This window comes from Apostichopus japonicus, chromosome 1 (assembly GCF_037975245.1).
Source record: "Apostichopus japonicus isolate 1M-3 chromosome 1, ASM3797524v1, whole genome shotgun sequence".
NCBI lineage: Eukaryota > Metazoa > Echinodermata > Holothuroidea > Aspidochirotida > Stichopodidae > Apostichopus > Apostichopus japonicus.
Genome location: NC_092561.1, coordinates 5167228 through 5189176, shown reverse-complemented (window position 1 = coordinate 5189176; position 21949 = coordinate 5167228). Strand labels below are relative to the sequence as shown.

The 21949-nt window shown below is 38.4% G+C and overlaps 1 protein-coding gene across 1 annotated transcript; it reads right to left on the bottom strand.

Annotated features, from left to right (window-relative positions):
- Positions 1-4844: 4844 nt before the first annotated feature.
- LOC139964376 (monocarboxylate transporter 13-like) lies at positions 4845-19372 on the bottom strand. Its single transcript, XM_071965976.1, has 4 exons — positions 19162-19372; positions 17861-18004; positions 8228-9037; positions 4845-7077 (listed from the first exon to the last, which is right to left on the bottom strand). The coding sequence occupies exons 1-4, from the start codon at positions 19328-19330 to the stop codon at positions 6905-6907; spliced, it is 1296 nt and encodes a 431-aa protein (XP_071822077.1). The 5' UTR covers positions 19331-19372; the 3' UTR covers positions 4845-6904.
- Between the last annotated feature and the right edge of the window lie 2577 nt (positions 19373-21949).

Here is a 21949-nt window from a genome sequence, read left to right as displayed (position 1 = left end):
ACACAGGTTCCTTAATCTGAGGAAAGGTTAGCGTCCCTTGAAAAGGGATTACCAACTGATGAGAGACCTCAACAATTGCGTCACACTCGCCTGAAAGAAAATGCCCCTTCGGCTCAGTCATGAAATCGTTGTCCTCAGGCTCAATGGCGATGAAGGATACAAGCTACAGTCCAGGGAAACTGAAAGAGATTACAACCACGTCTCCTTGAAAACCAACGTAAACACAATGGAAAATTCCTCTGAGAACGATCCAAGTTGGTCAACAATTGTCCGTGAAGGAGGTAAGCGGAGATTTGTGCAAGGCAGTTACAAACAGAATATTAAAGTATCGAATAAGCAAAAATCAAGGAAAGACCCGTTGGTGGGCAAGGCTAGCGAAACTGTAATATCAGCAGTAAAGCGACAACGAATCGCAAATGTTTTTGCTGCTAGGTATACACCGACCCCTGGAGCCTGAGAAACTGAAGACCTATCTTAAGGAAAAACCTATCCTCAAAGTTGCCTGTACACGGCTGAAGAGCAAATACGCTGACTATTATAGTTCGTTTTCCATCAGAGCTGAATGCTATGATCCATCAATCTTTATGAATCCTGATATTTGGCCTGAAGGCATTTATTTCCGCTGGTACAGACCAAATCGCAACGTAAGGAAACCTGATGATGTCACGCAGCCAGAAGAAGCTGTCAACTAACGTGTCACCATATGGCTAATGGACATACACAACATTTTGGTAATGAAGAGTCGTTTGTTGCCCCTTTCAACTGCCTAACAAACTCTCACCTTAATAACATTTTTAATGATACTAAAGCCCGTATCGAACTTTGCCTAAAAAACAACAATTATAAGTCCTATTTAGATGGCATCGATGACCATCATACTCTAAATTAAATTGTGGTTACTACGATCAAACCTCATTTTTGAATAATGTCAGTGGTTTAAAAAATAATTTGTCTGTTTTTCACATAAATATAAGAAGCCTTTCTAAGCATTACATTGAACTTATTGCATATATTAAATGTCAATCCCACGACTTTGATGTAATATTGAAATAATAACTGAAATTGGAAAATGTACTCACAGTCCTTCCCGAACTTATTACCTGATTATGCTTTTGAGTTTGTTTCTGATTCCAAATGCGGTGGTGTTGGAATTTTCATTAAAAAAAGTTCGTGAACAACATCACAATCAGGAAAAAAAATAAGTCGAAACATGAGTTGTCAATGTCTCAATTGCCAAATCGAAGATATCTGTTCGGATGTTGCATGCAATAGCTAATGCTATACATTTATAGTCTGTTATCGGCATCCCTAAGGCAACATTAAACACTTTGTTGAGGCCATAGAGGCTACAATGTTGTCTGTAGACCGTAATGCACTGTGTGTTTTTGCTAGAGATCTAAATATTGACCTCCTAAAAGTCAGCACTACCCCTGCAGTTAATGACTACCTAAATCTTATGAAATGTAGTTTGTTTACCTCTACCATTACACTTCCAACTAGAATTACTGAAAATACTATATCTCTCATTGACCATATTGTCGTCCGTTTGCCAGCTGATCGTTTCACTGCGAACATTACCTCCGGCAACCTGTATTGTGACATAAGTGATCACTTACCAAACTTCTGTTTTATCAGCAATACTGTCAAAAACACGTGCAAATCTTGCAAAATATAGATGCATCCTTAACAAATCTATTAGACATGCTAAGTCTTCCTATTCGAAGTATTCTTGATGCTAATAAATTCTCTCCTCGAAAAAATGGGCTCCACTAAACGAACTCCTAAATAGAAAAAGGAAGAGTAGTCCAGTTATTAATAACTGGTAATTGATTACAACAATACATCAATTAGTGATGACGCTGGTATTGTCAACGCTTTTAACGACTACTTCATAAATATAGGAAAAAAACTTGGAGAAAATAGTCACTGCATCTTTGACGCTAACCAGTTTATGTTTTTCACATGTTACCGATGAAGAAATACTCAAAGGGATCAACTCTTTGAAAGATTGTAAATCTCCCTGTATTGATGGAATCATTCCTAATGTCTTGAAATCAGTTTGTCATGTCATTGTCCCCATTTTGTCTTACATTTTCAATCTTGTGCTCTCCTCTGGTATCTACCCTGATGGCCTCAAAGTAGCTAAGGTTGTCACGATTTTAAAAAAAGGTGATTACAAAATTCCTGAAAACTATCGCCCTATTAGCTTATTACCTTGTTTTAACAAATTACTTGAAAGAATAATTGAAAAACGTTTACGTGATTATTGGGATAAAAATGATATCCTCTCTGATTTTCAGTTTGGCTTCAGGAAAGGTCTAACCCTAGTCATGTTATTCTTGAAACGTTACATTGTATTCGCTCATACTTAGACAAGGGGCGAAAATGTTCTTTGTCTTTACTTATAGGCGTTTGATACCGTCGATCATAAAATTCTCCTTAAAAAGCTTTATGTATACGGCATTCATGGAAATGCATATGATGTCATGTCCAGCTACCTATCCAATAGAAGACAGTGTATGTATGTTAATGGTATTTTATCTGACCAGTGTATTATTAATTCTGGCGTTCCTCGGGGGTCAGTGTTCTGAGTGTTGGGACCATTGTTATTTCTTATTTATGTCAACAATATTTGTAACGTAATTCCTAACGATCATCTGAGGCTCTGCTGACGACACCATCCCTGCCCAGATTCCATTACTCTTAATAATACCCCAGATCTGTAGAACAACTTGTGCCAAATACTTGGGGGTTCTTATTGATGATAAACTGACATTCAAGCCACATATAGATGACCTTTGCAACAGCCTTATCAAGTACACAGGCATTTTCTATCGCCTTAGATGTTCACTTCCACTCACCGTCGCTCTCCAGATTTACTATGCACTAGTCTACTCTAGGATATCATACGGTGTGGAAACGTATGGTATGACAAATATTTCCGTTCTAAGGCCTTTACAAGTTCTGCAAAATAGAATTCTAAAAACGATCACGTTCAACCACTGGCGTTTTCCTACTAATACTCTGCACAGTACTCTTGGTGTCCTCAAAGTCAACGATGTTCATATTTTCAAAATGTGTACTTTTGCTTGCAAATACATTAACAATGCACTGCCTCGTGTCTTTCGAAATATTGTACACCCAAGATTTGGGTCAGATATCCCAAACGTCACGAGAACAAATGTACTATTCTCTGTCACTAGACACCGCTCTAAACATGGAAAGTTTCTGCTAAACAATTACTGTTATAAAATATGGAATAATCTTCCAACTGGTATTAGACATTCGAAATCATGTGCTTCATTTAGGTATCAACTAAAGAGTTATCTAACTTCCAAGTACCGTGATTGATATTATTGTCAATTTTGTTTTCTACATTTTGATTTTCTTTCTTACTTTGTTCTGTTATTTTCTTTCTTTTTCCTTAGGGTTACTAGCTTTGATAAACATTTTATGTTTTTTCTAGTATCCTGTAGATACCATTACTGCACTGTTTTTGTTTGTCTATGTATATGCGAAATATATTAACTGAACTGAACTTATTGTCTCCCCAGGGCTGGCTGTAGTAACTCAGCTACCCGGGGTCACGCCTCATCCGTTTCCTTCGGAAGGACCTTCAATCTGGAGGCCTATCGGAGCAAGTAAGAAACACTAGGGTAAGTTAACATTACCATATCCTATTGATACCCTCAACTTACTCTATTCTAAAGAGGGTGCTCTCATCCTCATGCACAATCTATAATTCGTATTCATAAAAATCACCCTCATTAGCTAGTCTTACCACCCTAGTCTCAGAGTTTGTATACGGGAATATGTTTGGGTTTCCTTTCTACAATAGTGAAAGTCTCTTTACTCCAACTTGGCAAATATCCCTTTCCAAAGTGTGGTTTTGATTTGAAATTCTGACTCTGTCTCCTAAATTAAATTCAAGATTGTCATTCGGTTTCCTTGCACCGGAAGAGTATAACGTTTGCCACACGATCCCTTCATTTTCTTTTGTCACGTCTACTGGTCGCATTTTAAAATACATGTGGTATCAGTGATTGTAACCTACTAAGAGTTTGCAATGGGTAGAACGTCGACATATTTCAGAGAATCGCGATGGGTAAAGTCTTTCCACATCCTCGATATCAAGGTGCGGTTGAACCTTTCTACGACAGAAGCTTTTGCTTCGTTATTGGTAGTAAAATAATGAATGTTTTTATCTTTTAAAATTTTGTGAACGTGTTTATTTATAAATTCCCCACCTCTGTCAGTATGAATTTGAGGCGGCGTCCTGCCCGAGGAAAACATGCGTTTATAGAATTTAAATATCGTGGGGCCCGTTTTGTTTTTGAATAATATCCCATGCAAATGTGGATAAAACATCGATACAAGTAACATCGATAGCAAATACTTAAAACCACGATTATATCTCGAAAGAGAACTTAAGTCAACCAAATCCATCTCCAACTGGTGGTCCATCGCAAATGGCTACCACTCTGTAGCTGGAGAAACGCTTTTTTTTACGCTTTTATGAAGCGTATAAGTACTATGTTGTCTCAACCAGTCGCTGACTTCTTTTCGGGTAAGCTGGTAAACCCCTTAAACTTTGTTAATGCCTCCATAACTAGCAGGATTGCTTAAGTCGTTATAAATTGTGTTTTGATTCTCGCATTGCGCTGTCATGGTGATAATAGTCGTCTATGGCGCCAACCGCATAGATAAATAGGACAGTAACGATATTGGAACGGTAGTTATATTAAAGGTAAGGGCGGAGAAGGGGTGAAAGGAAACTTTTTCATTGAAAGAACATGTAACACAGAAACAGAAGAATTAAGAAGACTTGTTTGTGACATATTATAAGTTGTTCATTTCTCGTTATCTTCTAAATGTATATCGCAGTTTTTTAGGTATCGGATATAACAGTTACATATTGTTTGAACTTTTATTAGGCTTTTACACTTATTTTAACTTAGATTAAAATCATCTTTTTCAACATTTTTAAACGTTAACATTTCTGTTCTTAAATAAGTTTTATCTTTATAAAATGCAGTATAAACACTGTGATATACTTGCCATACTTCGTGTGAAGGAATATATACATTTAATGCACGAAAACAAACCAAAAACTCGTTTTCAAATATAGTTTTATTGTCCAGGACACCAACAACAGAATCCAAAAACATATCTGAAGCCGTAATACACCAATCATGCTGCATTTGACTCGGGTGGTCTACACTTCACCCAGAGCATGTGTCTCCACATCGATTAATGGCACACCAAAGCTCTTTGCATATGTTTTTGTAGCAATACAATGTAGGCGGTGTTTCTTCTCTGTGTCTTGGACTTTATCCAATATAATAGACTCGTACTTATTGAATAACATTTTGGGGTTACATCCATGAGATAGAAGCCTAGATCAGAAATTGCAGAAAATAATCTCTCCTGCCTCAGATCTTGCTGCTGTTACAGATAGCCAAAGTGATAACTTATTTAATAGCATCATAGACGACCTCAACCGTACTCAAAAGAGTTCCCTGCGTTAGGACTAAAACTTGCTAACTTGATCGGAAACCTTTTAAGGTTTCTCCTCCAGATACAAAAGGTTAAGAAAAGTTTTTGAAGTACGGTAAACATCCTAATATGAATCTACAGGTCACTAACGTGAAAAAGCTTATTTGGGACTTTTTACAGCCTAGTACAAAATCAGATGACCTAAAAACTTGATAAAGTACAGTCTTTCAGCATTGATTTCTGTTGTGAGAAACTCAATGACATATTCTAGCTTCAAAAGCAACACTAGATACAGAATACATTTTTGACTAGGCTCACGGATACATCAGCTGACTTAACTTCTGGCAATGAGCTAAATCTATTCAGAACAAAGCTTATAAAACCAAAATTCAAAATTAAATTCAAAATTGTTTGTAGCAAAAGTGTGGAAAACTTACACAAAATTGCTTGGAAATAACGTGTCCCAGCAGGGAGAGGACGTTGCTGAAACGGCAAAATCAAGTTGCAAGTGCCACTATATACTGGCAACTATATAGATATAATGGAGGCTACAGAGGTAGAGCTCTCGATGCTACAAGTTTAAACCACGTGGATCACGGAAGAGAGGTCCGGTTGAAGGAATTTGGAACCCTGCCATAATTTATCAAAGCCTTAGCAAACCATCACCGACACAGCAACTCATGGAAACATTCTATATCTAATATGAACATCTAATGCAGAGAGAGTTGAACATGAAACAATTGGAAAGTGTGGTGTGTGTGATTTCCTTTAAATACGTAATTGTACTACTACAGACAGCTTAATACAATACAGAAGTGAATTATATCTGATCAACATAATTTGCATAAAAGACATTCAAGTGTGTCGATCCTAGGGGATTGATGTGCAAGTCCCCCCCCCCCCCCCTCCTCCATCGCCCCCTTAACGGATAATAATATGGTGATGCCCGCCAATAACTGACAGTGGGTACATAAGCAAACAATTGGTTAAGATAATGTTAATAGTTTGTTTCAAATTATCTAAAGCAGCACATGCACAACGAGGTTTCAATATTGGTGATATCTGTGTGAAATAGCCGCCACCCAACCCGTGCACCACCACTCCGCTTTAGATCAATGCTGAAAAACTGAAATAGACTCGTCATCTTGCGTCGAAGATAGAAATCGTATCGATAACATTTTTCGAGAATAAGAACAACGGTTTATTGTCTTTGCTACTGACTCCAGTTCAATATTAATATTTCAGTATTATTTCATGACAGCAAATTTACGAAATTTAAACCTGCCAAATGGGTCTATTACTAAAGAAACTACCGACCTATGTCTAGCTCCTGAATAGATACAGTACTGTCTTCGAGATTGGATGGCAAAAATTATAGACGAATGAACCATGAACAGGAAGTTGTTAATTAATTTCCATTGTCACTGGTTGTGGTTACTGCCGAGGGATGAGAAGTAGTGCAGTCCTTGTCTTTATTAATTTCATACCACCAGCCAAGAATCAGCGGAAGACTAATAAAGCATACGACAGCGTCAAACACGAAAACAAGTGGGGTAGATCCAAATAGATCATGAATGGCTCCTAGAAACAAAACAATGTAAAAGAATTATATATGTAAATCTCTATTTTGTTACAGTTACAGAATTGAGAGTGAGAAAGTGAGAAACGAATTTTATAATCTTATACATATCAATATATAGATACCTTTATATAATTTGAAGAGAGTTCACACACACCAGAGAATCCACTTCTCGACCAGTTTCGTTCTTTTGAGACTCACCAGTCGAAGATACGAATTGAACAGTACAATATATCATCCAGCCAGCCAGCCAGACAGACAGACAGCCATACATCCCGTCCCATCCCATCCCATCCATCCATCCACCCATCCATCTATGTGTGTATATATACATAATTCACATAAGTTTCACATAATTCTATATACAGACTGATATTGCAAAACTAGATATAAACTAGATGTAAATATTTCACTACAGTATCAGATCTTGGAATTGATTAAGCAGAACGGCTGTTGGCTACATTTAGTCGGCCACAACTGTCCTACTCGTTCCATGCACAATAGCTTCCACGTTACAGGTCGACATGATACGTCAGTACACACAGTTTCATAGTTTTGTTCAGTATTCCCAAAATTCTTATTTTACCAATAAAAGCTCTAATAAAACAGTGCACCACCCACCGGCCGGTATAATGTGTATATTAATACTGCTAATAGGCAAGTCCCAATTGACGGCCCGTAATTGACTCAGCCAGCATAACGATTGGAATCCTTATTTGATTGAACCCTCTCGGATCACAATACTGTCGTGATGTGTAAACTATGATTAATCAGAATGCGCAATATTCACTCCGTCGATTAGATTGTGGGTCAGTCTATAATACGCCATCGAAAAGAAGTTAGCGGGGTATTGCAAGACTTCCCGTAAACGTTTGGAGCACCTTGTCCGGTTGCGGAGTTAAGTAATGATATGTATAGCAACGGAGGATTGACATTTCTTTGTCATTGTTAACCCGATGTTTGGTCGAATTGTCAACCGAAACGACCTATAACTTTGGCAAGTCTAACAATCAAGGCTGGTCTCCATGACGTATTATAAACCCAGCAATTGCCTACATAGACACAAAATCTACCTTTGAAATCTGGGAGAATCGTATTGTTTCATCCTTTTAGCAACATGGCCACAATCATGCATGATCTTCTCATACTTACCGGAAGCAAATCCTCCAAATTGTACACCGATCCCATCACAGATACACGAAAGGACCATAGCTTGTTGAAAGTGTCTACTACACACCGCTGTGGGCAAAAGGCCAACCATGACGCTATTGATAACGCCCAGACAGAAGCCGCTTATAAACGTCAAAACAGTCAGTATATATTGACTACTTGACAAAGCGCAACCCAGTAGAGAAATGCCATTTATAAAGCTTGGTACAAACCATCCACTTATTGAATTTATCTTCCCGTAATGAAACAATGCTACCACTGCTATCTTCCCTAAGAAACCTCCCATGCCTCCGGAAGTCGAGAGCAAAACAGCCTGGTCAGGTTCAAGACCAGCTGATGTTCCTAGAGATACCAGGAAAAGTGCCCAAGAAATATAGACATAGTATGTTAAAAGCTCTACAATGCAGTATATTGCGAGAATTGGATGGTGAATGAGGGAATCGCACCAAAAGAAATACGTAGAGATGACTGCTGAGTTGGACGATGTCTTTTCCACATGAAGTTGATATCGCCTTTCATTTGCAGAAGGGTTTGTTTTAGTACCATTCTGAATGTCCCGAGGTTCTCGAAAAGCGACGCCACATGCCACTAGATTCCAAAGAACAGCTCCAAATAAGACAAGTGATATTTGTTGACCAAAATGGTCTCTGAAATATTGGAGAAGAAGAGGAAGTAACGCCAATCCAATATAGTTGAAAGTCAATGACACGGAAATCATCAACGGATATTCTTCCTTGAAATGGTCTTTAACCAAAATATAGGCTGTCACACTCATTAGACCAAATCCGATTCCTATCGAAGATAAACATAAAATTGGAACATAATGGTTCGCGCTCCATAATTTGTGGGCCGTCGGTATAATAAACTTATACGTGTCACATTATTGTACAATATATATGCTTTCTTTCCTATGGCATGTCAGTATCATAAACATTAACATATTTGCGTAGGAATTAAAAGTGAAAACTACGCCTTTTATAAATCCATAAAAATCATTTATAGAGAGAAAAATAATTGGTGTGTTGAGCGTTTAATAATAATGTTTACCTCTCTACTTTTTACTTTGAATTATCTATTCTATTGTGTTGATATTGACTTAATCATATAAGTAAATTGTTTAACATTTTCCAGTCAGTTTTCCTCTATTCATTTACTCCAATTTTATTGTGTTCACATTAAAAATGAAATTCCTCACACTATATTCTTAAAATAGGGTTTATATATATTCAAATACGTTATCCACTCTAAAATATTAAGTGGGTTTATGAACACAAACATGAGTAAATGTAAATCCCTCATGGCGACACAAAATGTGGTAGTTTATATCCGGCAAAGATGTTGGATAACCCGCTATCGTGCTCTGTGCGGGATTTTAATTTACCCACTAATTTGATTACTTTTACACTAGATCCGGATCAGATCTCGACGTCAGGATCTGATCCTGTCGTCGGGATCACGATTGTAGTGTTAACAACGTTCATATCCCGGATCCTTCTATTTAGATGCTGGCAGAGACCAGGATCTGATCCGGACGTCGAGATCAATTTTGCAATCTAAACACTCCCGCACCAACAGTGTCTCGAGTGTACGGTGACCACATTACGTCACATGCATTATCGTGTGAAATTCCAGTCCTGTATCATGCATGTGCTAATTCCTACGTAGATTGAGTGCGTGTGGGCCGTACATAGCGTTGTATTGTCACCCTAAGGCTATGCAACCATGACAACGAAAGTGTTGGAGTATGCGTACTACACGTTCCGCGGTTGCGCATGACACAATTCCAATCCGATTTGTTTTTACCAACATCCAGTGCAAAGCGGGGGACGATCAGAGCACGACTCAAGTGTAAATTCCTCCGAATCAATGCATAAGTCTACCCCATAAAGAGATGGTCGTCTGATATATGAGGGGAACTAATCCGGATCTAGTGTAAAAGCACCCTTGGTTATGAAGGGACGCGGAGGGGAAGTCGAAGGAAGGGTCAGCCTGCTCGTTAAGACCAGATTCAGAGACAGCGGTATACGATTTCACCAATTTATTCAGTGTAGATAAACAGAAAACGTAGAGAACAGGAAAGCATAGAAAGCAGCTCCAAGCCAAATATGTCAAAATTTTACAAGTTGTGCCCTCGTAGACAGACCTTCACCATCGCACAACCGAGTAGCCAACAGAACCAAAATTAACTCTTAATCATCGTTTTATACTGGAAACGGACGAACTTTTCTTCTCCGATTCTAATAAAGATCATGCTCCTTGAAATTCCCACATGCAACTCTTACCCACGCCAAGCCAGGAGGGTGCATTAGCATAAACTCAGGCTAACAAGCGCATGGATATTCTTAATAATTACATCCAAACCCCGTATTACTTTAGAGATTTGATTCTAGCACCAAATTATAAGTATTTTTAAACATGTATACATAAGAAAGTAAGAATCAATAGTAAAACAGACTTACAGGATGGAATTTAAGCAGCACTACTTTAGCTTAAAAATGTACCTACATTAACAAAATAAGGGAAAGTGAGGTAATAGACAAAGAGATGCTGTTGACCACATGCTGCCCATGTGGACCAAGCTATGAATAATTCATGAGCCAGCCAAAAACAGAAGAACAATAACATGATTGTACTAAGGACCTATTTTCAACTCACTACAGTTACTTTTACACAACGTACATTACAGTCAAGCTTGCGTATAGAAAAACAGTCCTCAAATTCACACGAGCATCAATAATATGTCACTTGATAGCATGATCTACTCCAAGTACTGCCATCAGGATTCATCCTTAAGCGCACCTAATTGATTGACCAGCCACCATATGATTGTAAACATCCACAAATGTTTGGCTTGACCAATGAAATAGTACAGATGGTTATAAAATAAATAAAACTAACTTAAAACACACCACATAAATATATCACATGCTTACTTTCATGATCTAAACCATTAGTACTTGCTGAAAATAAATGTTGCATCAACAAAGTAATGGTAAACGTAATAAGCATAATAAGCTGAAAGCTTAAAACAGTGCTTCATAGCAGTGACTCGAGAACTATATGTGCTGTAATATATCATATAGTCATTATACAGTTTCAATTGCTTCAGCAATTCATGTAACTTAGTATTGACTTAAGTATGACACCCTTCATGAAGGTGCACTAGAGCGGCTCAAATTTATGACTTTTGGATGCCAATTGTTGAATGAAGTTATTGTAGTCAACTAGTTATGTTTAGACTATTCCATGGGAAATGAAACACTTCATCTTTGGTTTACTGACTTAGTTGGCCGGTTGAAGAAAAGAGATATGATAATTTCTACTTTGAGGCACAAATTAACTTATCGCTCACTTCCTTACGATCCTTGATATTGTCACATGTCTTGCATGCAACATAGTTAAATATCAAAACTGAACCCCCCCCCCCCCCCCCGCAATGTAGTAATTTGGCCCAACAATCAGGTCTCCTCAAACTTCAGATTAGCTGTGTTAGCGTGAAAAAATTGAACATTTAGTTCAAAAAGTCTTTCATTAGTATGATTAACCTCTTAACTAAACCATGCATGCGGCTTCAATCATAGGATGTTATCCGTAAACTGAGGGAAATTTTAGATCAACAGCAAAATTGATATCTAGTGGACGCAATATTTTGCCTTTGGAATGGTCCAAAATGGCAGGATCTAAGTTTAGAAAAAATAGGATGGTCTAGATCTGTGTAGTACACTTTGATGATATTAGCCTAACAACCTTTAAATGAGGGCTGTATGTATCATTTTTTGTTTTGATTTAAATAGTTCAATCTAAAGGACAAAATTCAGGTCTTGATGCTGCCCTATATCTTAATGCAAATCTATGATCAAAATTTCAATATGAAACATTCTATAATGACATGTATAAGCAATGCCAAGGAGTCTCTGTTATACATTACCGCAAGACTGTGTCTGTCCTTTCAGCCTTTGACAATTCACTGGCAGTGACACATGCAGGCAGGCCAAAGCATATGGCTTGCCTAGCCTAGCCACTAGTTAACTAGTACTGACTGCTAGTGGTATAACTATAACGTAATCGTTGTAGGAAAGCTGAAGGCGTAACTGGGCCCAGCATATAGGCTATATGCAATTACTAGGATAGGAAAGTAGAATTCAACTAAAGTAATGGTGATAACATACTTTGGAGACTGAGATGACAGTCTGCTATTGCTGTTTGCCTCTATAGGCATAACTGCTAATAAAGAAATTGCTAATTACAATGCAACTAAGAGTCCTTGTACCTTGTAATCAAATGACGGTGAAGATTAAATGTTCGTGGTAAATTTATGCATCCTTTTTGATATGTGAGTCACCATGCATCACCGAAAGCATCTACGAGTTACAATATGGAGAATAATTTACAAAATGAAAGCAATATAATATTACAGAAGAAAGAGACTTCTTGTAAGTAGACAAGAATGTACTGTGGTAGTCTTCAATAAACGTTAAAAGGCCTACATCAATAATGGCACATGTTACGATTTTTTTATCAAAAAGTTAGAACAACTTGTTAGCAGCGGCTAAATATACGTAAGTTGTAATTCGTGTCATTTCTTGTTTGCGCAAAATTTGAGTTAATCTAGCGCATCATATATTTCTATATGTGAAAATGAAAGATATTTTTATGATAAGATCAGGTTTTCATTAAAACCCTCGTTACTGTAACGTAGGCACCCTTTGCGCGAGTCATTGTTATGGGTGTGCCAAGATGACGCAAGCCGCCATCAAATTGCTGTAAAGTTTACTGGTGTCAGCAGGTGCAATATGGCTTCTATGTATTAATTTCTGTAGTACGGCGGTATGATCTTTCTTTCACAGGTTTTCAGGAATTGCGCATGTGCGGTTGAAACTTCGAAGTTCCAACCGGCATTCACATGCATAATGAACTGCGTACTAATTTATCGACACTGCACATTGTAGGTACAGAGATTTTTGATGAGTTGATCTTGGTGAAATTTCTGCAAGATCAAAGCGTGGGGAAGTACAAGGGCGATTGAAAGAGTTCCATGGAGGTTAAAGGAGGGGCAGGGTGGGCGAAATGAGGGGCGGACCGGCCGCCAGCAAGAAAATGGGTCATACAATAAACGCGGTTGGTGTTAAATCGCGACGCAAAATGTTTCTCTGGTAACATTACTGTCACTCGTATTACTTTGCTTTCCAACATTCACTAAATATACAACCAAGCTGGCAATGAGCGGCTCGATTAAATCAGTTGAAATGTGCAGTATTTTTATGGTGGCATTGTCTATACGCTCTATTTACTTCATCTCGAAAATTCACGGCTTATGCACACACTACTTAAGGGTTCAATTAAATCAGTTGAAAAGTACGGTATTGATATGCTGGCATTGTCTAGATGCTCGTTTTACTTGATTCCGACCTTGATGTGCCAATACACTGCCATGCACATTAAGTTTTATGGGTTATAAAGTTACCCATAAATTCGCGTAGAGTTACCTACTAATTAGCCATTATAAGTTGTAATATTATATATTTGAAAATGAATAAACACAACGGTGACAAACTTAACATGTGGATGATAAATTTAGCACACTGGTGGTGTATATTTCAAATTGGTTTACCTTCAACTCTACAAAATTATTTTCCCTTAGTTTCGAATAAACGATTTAAATATAATTTCTATGTAAATTATGCGAGGACAAGGAAAAAACATGTTTCCATCTCCATATCTGGGGTTAAACTCTGGAACTCATTAGATAGTATAATTAAGTCAACCTTGAACTCTTTTTAATATAGATACAAAAAAATCTATTGTCAACTAATCAATGCCAAAACAAATTTCTTACTTCCAACCTTTACTGTATTGATTTGCGACAAATTCATTTATTTTATTTTATTTTTTACTATCATTAATTTTTGTTTGAGTTTTCTTTCCTTTCACCAATTTCTCTCCAGTATATTTATATATTTATTATATTCAAATGGGAAATACATTCTATAAGCATTGCGCTTTTTTTCTCCTTTTCCATGCATTTGTATAGCTTAAATATTGTATATAAATTATCATGATGAATGTTTTTTTTTTTTTTACCTGTCTCTCTAGATTGTGTTGTATATCAAAATATTCGTTTGTCAATTGTTAAATATTCATGTACTGTACACAATTGCTGGAAATAAATTGTTGTCATTTTCATATTTCCACAATAATGTATAAACTATTACTATTTTACAGTTTAATAGAAGAAAAACTGTTAGCAAACTGGTTATCCACTGAAGAGCCTTTTTAAGGGAACGTGTAAAAGTAAGTGGGCCCGACACAAGGGCGGCGGAACCGGGGGGGCACAGGGGGCACGTGCCCCCCCACTTTTCCTCAGGTTAAAAATGTGCCCTTTTTCTACATAAAAATTGAGGTGTCTCAAGTTAGCAAGAGGCCACGGAACCAGAATGAACACTCGGGAAGGGCCGTTTCCGGCCATCTGAGGGGTTTGTAAAACTAAAAAATTTCTTGTACGCTCCGCGCCAACCGATGGTGGCGCTCCGCTCAGATAGTCGTGCATACAACTTTGCAAATCCTGGCTACGCCCCTGACTTTTAATGAATTTCTGTGGCTGAAACTCAAAGCTATTTCGAATAAAAAAAAATTGTTAAGATATTAACAAGAAATTAACTCTAATTCGGAAGATTCCTACTTTAGCAACTAGCATGATTTCACCTCATTTTGTCTCAAAAGAAAACTTGTTCCTTGTTTCCCAATTTGCACATTGGATATTACAGTGCTAGTATGCATATTTTCCTTGAGTGGGGGGGGGGGGCGTTGATGGAGTGATGTGTATACGCAAATAAGATAATACAATAAGAGTTATAAAGGGTACTAAATATAAGGCTGCATCAGTCCAATCGAATTTCTGCAAAGTGCCCTTTGATGTCGGTGCCCCCCAGATTAAAAGTGCTTCCGCCGCCCTTGGCCCGACATTTCGATCCTATAGCAGGATCTTCTTCCGTTAATGTCTAGCGCATGCTCCGTTAAACTTGTCGTCCTCTTTTCTGGTGGCACTACATTTGTGACATCTTCTTTGTTTGTACCATTGATGAAGAAAGCTTGCTCACCTTCATTAAACACATCAATTCCTTCCACACCACCATTAAAGTCACCTCTGATTACTCTCAGTAACAGGTTAACTTCCTCGATGTGACTGTTCGCAAGGAAAACGGCTCTCTCCACTGACTTATACACCAAGCCCACAGAAACACACCAGTATAAACTCTCTTCTAACTGCCATCCCCGCCACTGCCAGTCTGGAATTGCCTCCTTTTCAGAAAATCACAACTATCAACCACAACATTCTCCTTACTTCAGATAGACTTCAAAAGGTCGTCCCTGAAAACCCACCATTGCCTACAGACGTCCGCGCAACCTACGGAACCTTCTTGTGCGTGCTGGTGTTCCACCTCTCTAACTTCCAACTTCCTATACAACCCATTCAGCATGGTACTTTCTAAGTTGATCGTACTTCGAGATGCCTCGTCTGCAGCCAACACATTGTTGAAGCCAATTCCATCACCAGCCAAAGCATCCACCTCATATACAAGACTAAGGTCACATCACTTGCAAAACCTCTTATGTCATCTTTCTCATCTCTTGTAGAGTTTTCGTCATCCAGTATGTTGGTGGAAGCAAAACCACAGTCAAGAAGTGTTTTTATGGCCACGAATCCACAGTCAACACCATGAAGACTGAGACCCCGGTTGGAGAAAACTTTAACCTTCCCAACCATACCATCAATGACATGTCCCTACAGGGGATTGAATCCTTAGGTAGCCCTGCTGACCTAGTACGATTCAACAGAGAGAGAGAGACTGTGGATGAAACGCCTTCGCACCATTCAACCTCATGGGCTCAACATTCAGGAAGGACATGACTAACCTTTCTTCTGCCCCCTCCCCGTCTCCATCTCCCCTTGTTTCCCTTCTGTCACCCCTCTTCTACTAGCTCTCTTCCATCTCTCTTCACCACACTTTCCAATCTTTGTCCTTCTTCAGTTAATTTCCTACGTCTTAATCTTCTCTTTGTCCATTTACAGTTTATCTCCACCTCTCCTCTACCCTCTTCTGGTTTCTTTCTTTTCTCCACCCTTTGTCAACTAATCCTCTAACATCAATTTCTTTTGTGGTCACCCTACTCTTTAAACTATCTGGATTCTGTGCTTGTAAGTTGTCCCTTGTAGTTTCTGTTACTTGTCATTCAGCCTCAGATGAAGATCCTGCTAGGATCGAAACGTCAGGCCTACTTACTTTTACACATTTTAAAGTTTAAACAGAGCGGGAAGATTTACCCATTAAACAATATCGATTTACACTCATAAATACCCTTGAAGTATAGCAATACCCTTGAATGTCAATTTTAAACAATGTACGAACGCAAACCGTTGGTAAAATTACCCATTTGAAAGTTTTTCGCCAAAAGTTTGTGCACAAGTAACTCTTACGTAGGAAAGCTTGTAGTATGTGGTGGGTTATTTTAATATATTTATATATATATGTTTGTTGCTGATATACCCGAATGCAGGGCCCAAATACCCTATCTCGAGTTTCCAGGCCCTTACCTTAAGGTATACGGGAAGCGTATACGTTCCAGGCGAGAAGACGGCCACGAATTGCATTTAGCCGTTCATGGACATTCCAGTTCCGTTCCATCACCAATATGCACTACATGGTTATGGTACTCTAGTTTTTGAAACTGTTGTGCAATTTCAGAAGAAGCACAGTGTCATGTATATAGTCTAACAGTATGCGATTTTTGGTTGAATTCACCGTCCTATTGTTTATCGTTCACTATTTGCAAAACTACCTACCTCACCTTATATGTTCAAAACTAGCACAACTATATGTTCAAACTAAATGTTCAAGCCGATATTTTCGAAACAACTGTGGATGTTGGTTCAAAGCTATCGTTAGAGTTAATCAGCAGCGTATATCTCTGATGTTTTCATTTGGCCTTCGGCATGTCAATCTGTTTAGCCGTCGGCATACCAATATAAAAAGAATAACACGCTCATGTATCATAGTTATATCATACTATACCGCTCTGAAACACAAGTTGACTTTCAACATACCAGTAAATCTCTCCTTTTAGTTTGCTATATTTATAGATATTTATAGAACGTTTTAGCTCTCGGTATTCGCAATCGCCAACAAAAGTATACTACCATGTCAATTTTGCCCTGACTATCGATTGAAGTTTCGTACTGTCTACATAATACGGAACGCCATCTTCAACATGTTTCTGAACATGTTGGTATAAATTCTGCAATTGTGAAACGAATGACAGCGCCGATAAACGTCTGTAGGTTCAAACAAAACCTTATGCGTTTCTCAGATTGAGTAGAACTGTTTATATAATTCTTGACATTCTGAAGTTGAGTTGTAACATGTTCATGTTATTTCTGATATACTGATATTGAAACAAATATGTTGATGTTAACGTTAGAATGATGATGTTAACTAGTTATATTCTGACATTTTACCGGTACTTATGTTTTTTCTTTTCTTGTAACGATATTAAACAAATAGCGGTTCGTAGTCTTTCAGTGATTTACTACTTGTATTTTATTCTTTACATACTCACCAGATACGACGAATGCCAGTAAGAGTTGCCAAGGAGATCTTACATATATACCACAATAAATGTATGATAATCCTGTCAATACACCTCCACATATCGCAGTTGGCCTCTTCCCAAATGTTTTCGCGAGGGACGTTGTAACAGGAGCTAGAAAGAGAGAAGCAAAGAGTGTGACATGGGCGTCAATCCCAAATGAAAAGTGGCGGAGGGGCATAAATGACTGAACATGGATAAAAATGAAGGAGTGAGCGCTGTGTCGCAAAGCCTTTATAAGGTGGGGTCCAGGGGCCCGCCATAGAGCCCCTGATGGGGTCCAAGGACAAAGCCCCGGCTAGGTCCAAGGGGGGGGGGGGGACTCACATCTAGAAATCTTCAAGTTTACTTCTGTTTGGTCCTTGATATGATATGCCAGTCATAAATATATTTTAACAAAATTCACATCTGACAAGTGATTAGACTTTATTTAAGAAAGAATTATCTATTTAACATCCGGGTGTAAATTAGAACCTTTTTCATGATTAATAAAATGGAAACTTAAACCAAACGGAAACATTCTGAAAGTTTGCACACAAAAACAAAATCATCTTGTTATACATATGTCTACAACATCAACACATGTTGTATCATAATTACATTTATTAAGCGCTTCTGGGTTCACGCTGGTTAAATCGTAGGAGCTCTCAGATCTACGTTTATTGTTTTTCTAACAAAACTCGTGAAACCAAACCAAACGCACGGTCATAGCATCCGCGATCGTACATATACCGTGTGATGAGTGTATTTTTTGGACGCCATTCATTCAATACGTGCCTAGAATCTTGAGGTAGCACACTACTGACTAATGAAATCAGAAGTAATTATAAGAACATTTCGCTATGACCAACTGAAATAGCGCATACTGTCCAGGCGTTCACATTATCGTATGTCTTTATTCATTTAGGAAGTGGAAATCTCAGGGGGAAGCAGACAGTGGGGCGTGCGCGCTACCCCTCCCCTCCCCCCCCCCTTGCCTCCGTCTTGTGGCATAAAATAAATTAAAAGTCCTTGTAGTGTATCACAGCTCGTAATCAATTGTGTCATAATATTTCACTCATTCAAGATTTGGAGTACCTTTATACCCTTAATAGTGCAAAGAAGAATATGGAACAGAAAAAAATAAATCATTCTGACTTTTTCTCGCGCAAGTTGATTTCAATACGTGCATGCACGTTGTTTTCCTTGCCATCACACAACAGACTAAGTTTGACAAAGATAACAATAAAATGTGGACAAAAGCACCAAAAAAAATCTTCTTCAAAACCCACCCATTATGTATGATAATCCATTTTGTAACGAGAAGATCCATGCAACAGTGGCATGTGTGGTAGATAGCCGAAGAACCATTTCATCGAGCAAAACTCCATTTGACTTTAGACATCCGGATACGAGAAACGAACGAGCACAGCAGGCCACTAAGACGATCCATTTATCCATTGTATCTTTCGATAATGTTAACAGAGAACCCAGAATTGTGATGACTTTCAACTCTCATGCGTTGTGCGTATACTATATGTCATTTATGTTATTAAATATTGTTGAAACCTTCGTCGTAACACGGGGACGTGATTTCACTCTACGCATGTACAAAACTCTTTTCAATGACACGTGACAACTCCACCCATATATGTTGCAGATACTGGTCATCAGTATTAGTATTGCTAGATAGTCAAATAATAATGTCTAATTATATGTTATAATATTGTTTCAGTGAAGACTAAGTATAAGACTAAGGAAGTCGAAAAATGGTGACAAATATTGAAAGTTCAACGTGCATATGACTGCCACCCTTCAAAAGCATTTTTCTTCATGCACTGAAACATTCTTGCTGTGTGCGGGTGTGAATGCGTGTAAGTATGTACGTAATATGTGTGCGTGTGCCTGGCAATGGCGTATAGCTAATGCAACATACTTTGTATACATGCAGTAAACGACTATTGCGGTACAAACTCACCGTTTAAATCAGTCGATTGAAGCAAAACCAAGCAGTCTATGTTCGAAGTTTACGGAATCCTATACAGCTACACCGTGTTTTTAAAACTCCACCTGGACGTGCACTTCACTAATACCAGTTTATGTACGTACATATATCCTCATGTATATACATATAGGTACATGTAATTGCACTTGTGCAAACAAGTACACTTTCATTTCAATTAACATTATACTTTTCCAGCTTCATTATCTGTATTGAAATTGTGTGTGTGTGAGAGGCTTTTTTCTTTTCTTTTTCCATAGAGCTACAACCCTGGTGCAGCCTGCATTTTACAAGACTTAGTATTAACTTGATCGTGAAATGTTAGACTGCAGGGCATTTCTGCATGCGTTGAAACATTGTTCATGACCAGCAACCTCTTGTTACGTCATCTCCTGGTCTGTGTCCTCCAGCTTGATGTCATATCAGTGGCCACCCTATGTACAATTCTGGCTGTAACTCGATAACAATGGATGTTAAAGATCTGCTTTATTGGTTCCAATTATAGTACGCTATAGCTAGGAAAGTTTTGGGATAACGTATTCGACCTGCCACGGTCGTAAATCGACCTCAGGCTCTACAATTAGCCTGCGTAGCTCCTTAACACCATTAGGCTCTTTGTGTAAACACTCACTGTGTGGAAATATGTCTATGTCTACATTTAAGTTAATGATGATACAGCATTCACACAAAGACCCTCACACAAGAACAAATAAGTGGCAGGCGTTGCAGACTAATTGGTTAAAAGGAGGTCATTTTACAACCAAAGGCAGGTCGTGTACGTAATCTCAAGAAACTTTTCCATGATAGCGTGCTATAGTTGGGGTCTATATACAGCCGACCTTTAAAAGCCAACTCGCTGGTCCGCACTCGTGTTACACCTGTTTTGCTCTCGACTTCCGGAGGCATGGACGGTTTCTTAGGGAAGATAGCAGTGGTAGCGTTGTTTTATTACGGGAAGATAAATTCAATAACTCGATGGTTTGCACTAAGTGTTATCAACGGCATTTCTCTACTGGGTTGCGCTTTGTCAAGTAGTCAATATATACTGACTGTTTTGACGTTTATAAGCGGCTTCTGTCTGGGCGTTATCAATAGCGCCACGTTTGGCCTTTTGCCCACAGCGGTGTGTAGTAGACACTTTCAACAAGCTATGGTCCTTTCATGCATCTGTGATGGGCTCGTTGTAAATTTTGGAGGATTTGCTTCCGGTAAGTATGAGAAGATCACGCATGATTGTGGCCATGTTGCTAAAAGGATGAAACAATACGATTCTCCCAGAAAAAAAGGAAGATTCTATGTCTATGTAGGTAATTTTTAGGTCTATAATACGTTGTGCAGACCAGCCTTGATTGTCCGACTTGCCAAAGTTATAAGTCGTTTCGGTCGACAATTCGACAAAACCAATGACAAAGAAATGACAATCCTCCATTGCTAAACATATACGAAACTCTGCAATTGGACAAGGTGCTCGAAAATTTTACTCCTTTCCGATGACGTATTATAGACCCACAGTCTAATCGACGGAGTGAATATCGCGCTTTCTAATAATTCATAGTTTACACATCACGACAGTATTGTGATCCGATAGGGTAGTTCAATAAATAACGTTTCAAATCGCTATGCTGGCTGAGTCAGTTACGGGCCGTCAATTGGGCCTTGTCTTTTAGTAGTATGTACACATTATACCGGCCGGTAGGTGGTGCAATGTTTTATCAGTGCTTCTATTGGTAAAATATAACCTTGGAAATACTGAACTTATCTATGGAACATTATGTACTGACGTATAATGTCGACCTGCAACGTTCAACCCTCGGTTGAACGTTGCAGATCCCCATTCAGTATACGCCCTCACTCCTACTGACTGAGCCTACTTGTCTTGTTCTTCACATAGTGGATCAGCGTCCTCTATTAGATGACTATAGTAACACAATTTAACAAATGCCTTGACCAGAGACTGCAATTGTGATAAGAAACAGTTTTTCAGCCAGGGAGGAGGCACGCGGATCTTGTTGGGCCGGTACCCTTCTTCTTAAATTCTTCCTCCCAAAAATCACCTCAGAACGAAAAATTCAAGTACT

Excerpts from the sequence above, each read along its gene's own strand:
- LOC139964376 (XM_071965976.1), bottom strand. The coding sequence starts at position 19,330 with ATGGATAAATGGATCGTCTTAGTGGCCTGCTGTGCTCGTTCGTTTCTC. Across the intron at positions 9,038-17,860 it reads ACTGGCATTCGTCGTATCTG|GAATCGGATTTGGTCTAATG; the intron begins GTGAGTATGTAA and ends TATCTTCGATAG. Across the intron at positions 7,078-8,227 it reads ATTTGGAGGATTTGCTTCCG|GAGCCATTCATGATCTATTT; the intron begins GTAAGTATGAGA and ends TTTTGTTTCTAG.